A 10,057-nucleotide genomic window follows, 5' to 3' on the forward strand; every position below is an offset into this window, starting at 1 on the left:
CGGGGGCCCTGCCTCTGGAGGAAACCGGCGCAAGTCCGCGCGGACGAGCCGCACTAGGTTTAAAAGTGTATTTATGGTGGTCACGGTGCACACGGAAAAGCTCGCTCCACACCCCCAGGGCGCGCGAGGCCTCCGAGGCCGGAGACAAGCCCCTCCCAGCGCAGCTGTCGCCGCCGCCTGCGGGCTCCTTTCACTTTCTCACGGCCAAGTCACCCAGAGGGGCGCCGCTGCCGCCACCGCCGCTGCGCCCGAGGACTCCGCCCCGCGCCGCCTCGCTGCCGGCCCCCGCCCGCCCGGGCCCAGCCCACCCCGACAGTTTCTGTCCGCGATTGGCGCGCGCGAGCGGCAGCTCCGGCTCGCTTCTCCTATTGGCCGAGTCTCCCTGTCAATCCGACGGTTGCCCGCCACTCCCTCCGCCCTCCTGCAAAGCCGCCCTCCTATTGGAGGAGATTGCGCGCTGGGGGCGGGCAAGGAGCTCCGGTCCAGCCGCTTACGGTCAATCGCAGAGGCCCCACGCCGGGAGGGAGGGAGGCAGGGGGAGGAGCGGGGCGGACCGAGGCTGGGCGGGGGGGGAACATCTGGCCGGCGCCGCCGCGTGCGTGCGTGGTGCGTCCTCCCGCCCCCTCCCCTCCCCCTCCCCCGCCCGCCCCCCCCGTCCCCCGCCCCCTCCTCCCCCCCCCCCCCGGCCGGCGGCTCCGCGCTCGCTCCCTCGCTCGCTCCCTCGCTGTGTCTGGCAGGCTGCGGCCGCCGCTGGGCTGCTGCCATGGGGAGCCGTTGAGAGTGGGGCCCTCTTCGCTCCGCCGCGCTCCTCCGGCTGCCAGCGGGGGTGGGCGGGAGGGAGGGAGGGGGCAGGGGGGAGCGGGCGACGGAGCCGGGATTGGGGGGCGGGGGGGCCGGGAGGGAGGGGGGCAAGAGGAGGAGGAAGCCCACCAAGTCCGGCGGCGGCGGCGGCGGCGGCGGCGGCGGCCGGGAGGAGGAGGAGGAGGAGGAGGCGGAGGACGCGGCGGCGGCGGCGGGGACGCGGTGACTTAGGGCCGCTCCGTGTGAGTCCCGGCGCCCGCCCCGGCCCCTGACCCGGCGCCCCCTCCGCGCGCGGCCCCCTGGCGGGCGAGGGGCGCCAGCTGTGCGGACCCGGCCGGCGGGGCCGGGGCGGGCGGAGGGCGGGCCGGGCCGGGGGCGCCCCCGCGAGTGGAGTTAGTTTGTGTGCTTGGAGCGGCTGGGGCGGCGGGGGGCGGCGCAGCTGCGGGAGGCCGGGCGCGGGGACGGGGCCGCCGCAGCTGCGGGGTCGGGCGGGGTGCGGGCTCGCCCGCTCCGCGCCCCCCCCTCCCACCCCCGGCCGGTGCAGCTGCGGCGCGGGGCGGGCTCCCGGCCGGTGCAGCTGCGGCGGCGCCTCCCGGGTGCGGAGGGCGGCGGGCTGGGGGAGGGGGGCTTGGGAGCCGCCGCAGCTGCAGCGGCGCCCGGGACGGCCGCGGCTCCGGGGACCGGTGCAGCTGCAGTGGCGCCCGCGGGGGGGCGGGGGGGGGGAGGGGGCCGGCGGGGGAGGGGCCCCTCCCGGGCTGGTGCAGTTGCCGGGAGGCCCCGGGGGCTCGCGCGCCGCGGCGTCGGGGAAGCGGTGGCAGCCACCCTCCTCCCGCGGGCTGCTTCTTACGACTTTTCTTTTGTTGTTGCCGTGACCCGGGTCTGTTTTCTCGTCTGTTGTTTAAGGTGTTTTCCTGCTGCACCGGCTCTCCGCCCTCCTCCTCCTTCCCTGTGGTTTAACCTTCCTCTTTCCCCGTGTGTTTTATGCACGGCCAACTACGTGGACATTTGCATTTCTTACCGCCCCCCCCCCCCGCACCCTCGCCCCCACCTCTTGGAAAAACAAAAACCCAACCCCACAAAACCTCTCTGGACCCCGCGGTAGCAAGACGTGAAGGGGTTGATTTGTGGGGTGGGAGTCGCTGGCCCATTGCGGTGCTTGGGACTCATTAAACTGTCACTCACCCCCCACCCCACTGGGTAAATGGGGTGATTAATGTCTGATATATTGGAATGGGGCGAGGGCATTTGTGGAGTAGAGGCTGTGTGGCTGAGAAGGAATTTAGCTGCGAAGGGTGCCTCCTGGCATAGGCGTTCGTCATTCTGTCATTCCCCGCGAAGTTAGAGAAAGTTAGGTTTGTGACTTTGGCAGAGCGAGAAGGACAGGACCGAGACGTTGGGTTTTGTTACTCTTTAACTCTGCCGCGGTTTCCTAATGGGAACGGAGTGCTGATCACCAGGCAGGCTGCGACACTTGCGCCTCAGGCCTGTTCTACTCCTCACCCTCCCGGGAGTCTGTGGAGATGTATTTGACATTCACAGATGTCGCAGCACCTTGCAGGGCACTGGTCGGCCCAGCCCGGGTTACCTTACGATTTCATCAGCCATTAGTAAAGACCCACAAAGTCTAGCTAAAAAGTTCCCAAACTTACTCAGCCTGCTTCCCCCCCCCCACCTCCTTTCTGAAAGGTTTTCTTGTGATCACGAAACATTACAGAGTGACCCAAAAAGAGATTGTTATGGGACACAGATCAAGGGGAAGACAAAGTTCTGCTTTTTCTGAGCCGGGAGGCGGATCAGATACGCAGGTGCAGCGTTCACGTTAAGTGGTGGTAGCAGGTTGTGACCGTTTATTAATTTGTCTCATTGAACCGAAGTACTTTCCAGGATTTCAGAAAGTGCAGTTTCACCACGTTGATACCGAGACTTGAAATTTGCATGAACTGGCAGTGTGAGAAATTGCGTTGAGAGGGTAGCTGGAGATAAATAGTTAAATAAGAGGGGAATAAGAAGGTGAACCAGGCTGGAGCAGTAGTTCTGAATAGTCTTCCACCCTCCTGAGACACGTATGCCATGATCTCGGCAGGGGGAAAATATGAAAGTGCCATAATAATGTCGAAATGGGACTGGAGATGTCAATTGGGTTGGTTTAAAAATATCCCTAAGCTGCCTTTGAAACTAAACGTTGGAGTTGAATAAAAGTGAATCTGGATTTCCTGAATAGCACCGTGGCTTGAGTGTGCTGTCAGTATGTAAGCCAGTCCACCAACTTAAGACAGAAGTGTTGCTATTCCATAAATACAGTAGAACTCCATATGCTGAGTTTTTCAATTTCTTCTGTTAGAAAGTTTGGGGGAAAAAAAGGGAGACTTTGAAGTATTTTGTTTATACTAACAGAAGAGAAAAGTTCTCCTAAGAAAAAGCTGGTGGCAGGAGTGTAGAGGAGTAGCATATGGCATTAAAAGGAGCACAGCTGGAGGTAGCATTTCCATCTGAACATGATGTCAGAGCAGCTGACAGCCTGCCATCCCTCAGCCTTTTATTCTAACACACAGACAGGGAGTTAGTGTGTGCGGATCTGTGGTGGAGAAGGTATCTCGTTCCTCTCTAACATCATCTCCACTTTGCATCTGTCTCTCTTAGTCTGCTTTTTTTCCACCGATGTAACAGACCTGGAGCCAGCGAGACTCAGAGGAAAGGACTTAATCAGGTTTATGTGTCCTAAAGGTAGGAGTAGCAAGAGATTAGATTGAGCATATTTCTGTTTTGGTGTTTTGTTTATTTAATTAAAAAAAAAATCACATTACTTTTCTAACCCAGTTTAGGAATAATATATGAAATTGAGTATTAAATGAACATCTTGTTGGAGTTGAAAGTCTTGGGCTCGTTTAGTTTTAATTTTTATCCCTTTTGCTCGAGCAAGTAAATAACTTTTATACACAGAAATATTTCAAGTTTTGAAATGCTAAGAAAGGCTTTGAAATGTTGCTTTTTGAGATCACTTTGGATTAGAATGCTTTTTTCTGTTCACTGCGATTTAGGCTCCTTTTGCTTTTGGGGTAGTGGGGGAGAGAAATAGTAAACTGTCTGGAATCCAGCGATCAAACTTATATGAGAAGATTATTCTAGTTAAGAAGCTAGATTGTTGTGTAATTAATTCCACTCTGAAACTTTATTCTTCAAAAACATTCAGCAGCACTACTGAAACATACAGCTGTAAGTGCTTTTGAAACCGAAGGTTTTTTAAAAAGGGGGGAAAAAAAAAAACTTTTGTCCCCAGGAGAATAGTTTGACTGGTTTCCTCATTTCTCTTTCAAATATATATTTAAGAGATCTTTTATTTCAGCATAACAATAATTATTTGCAGGAGTTTTTGTGTTAGCGACTAATTTAGAACTTGTAGATTTGAGCTGCCTGAATTGGCCAGACAGCTGTAATCGCACTCCTCCATTCTTAATCTCTTTATCTCGGCAGCAGCTGCCATATGGCCACAGTCAGCTGGATCAGATGTTTATAAGCTTCCTTCTTCGTCCCTCTCTGTCCTGTCAGCCTCCTAATTTGATCACGGCTACCTTGTGAGCTGCCCTCCAATCTTTATTTTTAGCCCTCTCAAGGATTAGGATTGATGTTAGCTGTGGAGCACTCAAAGTGATTGTATTGTAAATCTTGGTGTATTCTAGCTGGGGCGTCGTGCGGAACGCATTTGGGGGCTAGGATGAAACTTTTAGCCCATCTTGGGCAAAGTGTAGAAAAAGCAGGGAGGTAATTTCTGAATATTAAATTACCATGTATCCGTTCCCCAAATGTACTTTCTGAGCTGGTTGGTGTGGAACCTTGCTTCTGGTCATAGGAAAAGGGAAGTCGGGTTTTCTTGATTTTTTTTTTTCTTTTTTTTTTTTTTTTTTTAAGGAGTTGAATTTTACAGTTGAATTTTGACCCTTTGTACCTCCTCGCCTTTGCTCCCCCTCCATTTCACCTTCCTTCACCAGAAAACAAGGGCAACGATGCATATTTGAGAGAATAGAAGCTAGTGGGAGAACAAAATATATCAAGTTTTATTGAAACAAAGTATTTTCTGTTGAATGAGGTAAGGCAGAGTCAGAAAAAAATAGTTTCTCTTTTTCTAGCAAGGCTTTTTTTTGGGGGGGGGGTGGTGGGGGGGAATGTTGAACCTGTAAAGCTTTGGAGTTTCATTTGAATACAACACGCCTTTATTTAAAAGTTTGAAATCATTTTAATATGGAATTCATTTGCTTTGCAACGGATCAAAGTTTAGGTGAGAATTTTCAGAGTGAAGGGAAGCCCTTCTGGTTCCTCATATCCTAGATGTACAGATTTTTACAAAGAAATACTACTTTTTTTTCCCTCCTCCATTCACTTAAAAAATATTTGGATTTGTTCATAGTAAAGATGATCTTTTCCATCTGTTGGTGTAGTTCTTTCTGATCTCTTGTACACGTGGGCTCTACCTGCAAATCCTAAGGCATTAACATCTGTTTTTATACACAGGGCTTTTGTTGTTGTAACACTCTGACTTTAAAAGTGAGTTGTTTGCTAATTTCTGGGCTAATTATGCGATTTCACTTTTTTCCCCTTGATTCAGCCAGTGCGTGTGTGTTAAAATTGTGCTTTCTAAGCGCAGTCATGTATCAAAAGTAATGGAATAAAAAAGGATGGTTGAACAAGTTTTCTGAATCTTCCAGAATGTGTTTGGGACTTTTCTTTGTTCGCTCTACGAGCTGTTGCAGGTTTCGTAGGACATAATTTGATGAGTAGGTTCACTTCTCCTGAAAGAGATGTAAATTCTTACTCTCAATAAGGGCCAGTAGTGAAACAGAAGGCTTTTAAAACTTGCCGGAAAGTTCCAGGAAGGTGGGGATGCGTCAGGGACTGTTGGGCTGGGGTAAGGAAGTTGGGAAAGGGTACGTTTTTCCTTCTCGCGTTTGGGTTTCGTGCGTGCGGTCTGGTCGTCCTCGGGTCATGAGCCTGATTAAAATGCAGGGACGGGTACATCGGCGGCCCAAGCCGAATCACTGTCATTATCTCTCTCTTTTTTTTTTTTTTTTTTTTTTTTTTGTTGGTAACGGGGACCCGGGCGGCGGAAAGTTGTTCCTGAGCAGGCTCTCACGAGGACTGTCTCTGTCCCCAGGTTATGAAGACAGCATGGAGTTCCCAGACCACAGTAGACATTTGCTGCAGTGTCTGAGCGAGCAGAGGCACCAGGGCTTCCTTTGTGACTGCACCGTCCTGGTGGGAGATGCCCAGTTCCGCGCGCACCGAGCTGTGCTGGCTTCGTGCAGCATGTACTTCCACCTCTTTTACAAGGACCAGCTGGACAAAAGGGACATTGTTCATCTGAACAGCGACATTGTTACAGCCCCGGCTTTCGCGCTCCTGCTTGAATTCATGTACGAAGGGAAACTCCAGTTCAAAGACTTGCCCATTGAAGACGTGCTCGCAGCTGCCAGTTACCTCCACATGTACGACATCGTCAAAGTGTGCAAAAAGAAGCTGAAGGAGAAAGCCACCACCGAGGCGGACAGCACCAAGAAGGAGGAGGACGCCTCCAGCTGCTCGGACAAAGTCGAGAGCCTCTCGGACGGCAGCAGCCACATGGCGGGCGACCTGCCCAGCGACGAGGACGACGGCGAGGACGACAAGCTGACCCTCCTGCCCGGCAAAAGGGACTTGGCGGCCGAGCCCGGCAACATGTGGATGCGCCTGCCCTCGGACTCGGCGGGCCTGCCCCCGGCCGGCGGGGACGCAGAGCCGCACGCCGCGGCAGCTGGAAAAACAGTGGCCAGCCCCTGCAGCTCCACAGAGTCTTTGTCCCAGAGGTCTGTCGCCTCCGTGAGGGATTCGGCAGATGTTGACTGTGTGCTGGACCTGTCTGTCAAGTCCAGCCTGTCAGGAGTTGAAAATCTGAACAGCTCTTATTTCTCTTCACAGGACGTGCTGAGAAGCAACCTGGTGCAGGTGAAGGTGGAGAAAGAGGCTCCGTGTGAGGAGGGCGAGGTGGGCGCTAATGACTATGACATGGAGCATAGCGCCGCGAAAGAGAGCGGGGGCGCTAACGCCCGCGGGCCGTACGAGCCGGCGCACCTGGCTCCGCTGCGGGAGGACTCGGTGTTGAGGGAGCTGGAGCGCGAGGACAAGGCCAGCGACGACGAGATGCTGAGCCCGGAGCACGAGCGCGGCCCGGCCGAGGCGGCCGTGGACGGCGGCCTGCTGCCCTACGTGTCCAACATCCTGAGCCCGGCCGGCCAGATCTTCATGTGCCCGCTGTGCAACAAGGTCTTCCCGAGCCCGCACATCCTGCAGATCCACCTGAGCACGCACTTCCGCGAGCAGGACGGGCTGCGCGGCAAGCCGGCCGCCGACGTCAACGTGCCCACCTGCTCGCTGTGCGGCAAGACTTTCTCGTGCATGTACACGCTCAAGCGCCACGAGCGGACCCACTCGGGCGAGAAGCCCTACACGTGCACGCAGTGCGGCAAGAGCTTCCAGTACTCGCACAACCTGAGCCGCCACGCCGTGGTGCACACGCGCGAGAAGCCGCACGCCTGCAAGTGGTGCGAGCGCAGGTTCACGCAGTCGGGGGACCTGTACAGACACATCCGCAAGTTCCACTGTGAGTTGGTGAACTCCTTGTCTGTCAAAAGCGAGGCCCTGAGCTTGCCCGCGGTCAGAGACTGGACCTTAGAAGATAGCTCTCAAGAACTCTGGAAATAATTTTCTATCTCTCTCTCTATATAAATAATATATATATCGACACGTACATATATATACATAGATCTCTATCTAGTTGTGGTACGGTCTAAAAGCAGCCTTGTTTCCTGGAACTAAGACGTCGGGGTGTTGACTCGGTTTTGCACTTTAGAGTAGCATGAGACTCTCGCTAATTTAGCATTCTGGTAAAAGAGACTCTGGAGCAAGTCGGAGACTAGAGAGGGCCTTTTCTTTCGAGGGGGCAGGGGGAGGAAGCCAATAAGAACCTTTGAAACAGGTCGTCCTATCACAAGATGCTTTCACAGGGCTTCATTTTGTCGACACTGCATTGTCTTCTGAGCTCTCGCTCTCGCTCTCTCTCTCTCTCTCTCTCTCTCTTTTTCCACTTTGTTTTTGTTTTGTTTTGTTTTGTTTCGGAGTAGAGATCCCCTCCAGTTTTATTAGCCTCTCTATATGTCACAAATTGCATGAATCTTTTCTGGCTGTTGGAAACCTGAATGCTTTTAGACCCAAATGGGAGATTTCTGAGATGCTGGATTATCTATTTTTAAACAAGCAGTTGACTTAAAACTTTCTGTGGCAACTTCTGGTTTCCTGACGGTTCCCAATGAGAGAAATGCGGAAAGTACACTGGGCTCACTGGGACGCTGTCTTTGTGAAGGTTTGCTTGGGATGGAAAAGGATACTGCAGCTCCAGCAGTGTTGAACTGTGTGTTGAAAAATGTGAATTACTGTTCTTGTATACTGTAATTGATTACACGGGCTGGGGGGGGTGTCAAAGAACTTGACAGGTTGTGTTGATGCTCTTAGTTGAGTCTTGAAAAGTAAATATTAACGCTACAGAAATGCATGAGTTTCAATATATTTTTTGTCTTTGTTTGCATTGTATAACTTTAACGAGTGAGTTTAAAATTATTTAATTTCCTTAGAAAAACAAAATAGCACCGTTTGGGGAAAAAAAACCTGGTGTTATGAAGAACGTAAATGCACTGTTTTTATTTTTATTTTATATAATTTAAATTGACTTTCCCACTGTCTTTAAGTTGAAACTGTTAAGCTGAATAAAAACTTAAGCTGCAAATTGATAACTTCGCTACATAACAAGGAAAATATAAATGTTTACAAACGGCTTAAAGATTTGCATGTGCAGTGTGCATTTGTAACAGACTTCTGATTGCACAGAACCCATGCCAGCTCAAAGTTTAGGGGTACACATTTACCCAGTGGAGCATTTTTAGAATAACTACTGCACAAATTGACAATAGGTCATTCTCTCTTTTTTTTATTTTTGTTTTTGGGTTTTTTTTTTTTGGCTCCCCTTTCTTTTTCTCCCCTTCTTCCTTAACCCTCCCTCCCTCCCCTCCTTCATCATCCCCCCCCCCCAACACCCACCCCCACCCCCCACCCCAACTCATGAAAAGATTCTATGGACTGAAAAAGCCCCGGGCTGAAAGGACTGGCCTGCCTTGATTGACGTGGGGAAGGTGGGGAAGGGGGTTAGTAGACTATGTGTATCACGCAGCACAGGCTGCAGCCCGACGTGTGGTTTTTAATGACCAGCGCGCAGGGCAAAAGCATTTTGCACAGTGTTTGTTTTCCTGTCTTGCACTTACAAATAAGGTCTATGGGAGTAGCATGGAAAACGTTTGCTGTTTTTCCCTTTTTTTTTTTTTAATTGCTTTTGTTTAAAATTTGATCGCCTTAACTACTGTAAACATAGCCTATTTTTGTGCTTAAGATACTGAATGGAAAACTCCATTGTGTGTTGCTGGACTGTTTTGGAAATATTTGGTCAAATGTGTGTTAATTTGGCTGTAATGGCATTTAAAGCAAACAAACAAACAAAAAAAGCTGTGAAAATGGCCTTGGAGCATTATCTTTAGTTACTTGAAGAGTTTCTAGTTTGTTTTGTTTTTTTTTTTTTTAAATACAGTTTATGTTAAAATAATTTTTATTAATTTAGAGGAGACAATCAATGTCTGAGAAAACGGACTTTCTTTTGGATTTTCTTTTTGTGGTCATTGTGAGTGATTGCTTTTCCCTTTTATTAGTTTCACATTCTTCCTTTGTTCTAAAACTTAGACTGACATCTAGCTTTGACAATCATAGTATGTTTTATTTTCCTGAGGGGGGAATAACTTATAATGCTGTTTAGTTTTGTACTATTGGTGTGTTGGTGAATTTTTAAACTGTGTGCTAACTGCAATAAATTATATGAACTGAGAATTTCGCGTGTGTTCTTTTCATTGTGATCTATCTACCCCATAGATCCTAAGTGTGTATGTACCTGGTGCCCTCGTTTTTCATACCCGTTCTATCCGGGGCTTACGAAGTTACTAGAATGCCTTATTAACGCCAACAGAGATGTGCAGTCATCTTGGCTTCTGGTCACTTAAGGGCCTCATGCACATTTTTAAAATGTGACCCGTTTTCTACAACCTAGATCAAGAGTGGGTGAATCTATAAAACTTCAAGGGGCAGTCTAGGCTTTTCATCATACCGCCTACAACAGCTGCTCATTCACACACAC

General features: G+C 50.8%; 1 protein-coding gene across 1 annotated transcript; it reads left to right on the forward strand.

The window, feature by feature from the left end:
* The first annotated feature begins 953 nt into the window (after nt 1-953).
* On the forward strand, nt 954-9,753 carry ZBTB18 (zinc finger and BTB domain containing 18). Its single transcript, XM_047077097.1, has 2 exons — nt 954-1,043; nt 5,948-9,753. The coding sequence occupies exon 2, from the start codon at nt 5,962-5,964 to the stop codon at nt 7,528-7,530; it is 1,569 nt and encodes a 522-aa protein (XP_046933053.1). The 5' UTR covers nt 954-1,043; nt 5,948-5,961; the 3' UTR covers nt 7,531-9,753.
* The last annotated feature ends 304 nt before the right edge of the window (nt 9,754-10,057 follow it).

The sequence above is a fragment of the Lynx rufus genome, unplaced genomic scaffold, assembly GCF_022079265.1.
Source record: "Lynx rufus isolate CCGP_SWC_20201006 ecotype Redwood Valley unplaced genomic scaffold, mLynRuf1.p SCAF_15, whole genome shotgun sequence".
Classification (NCBI taxonomy): Eukaryota; Metazoa; Chordata; class Mammalia; order Carnivora; family Felidae; genus Lynx; species Lynx rufus.

Bases quoted from the DNA above. Each gene is read 5' to 3' on its own strand.
- ZBTB18 (XM_047077097.1), top strand. From the start codon at position 5,962: ATGGAGTTCCCAGACCACAGTAGACATTTGCTGCAGTGTCTGAGCGAG.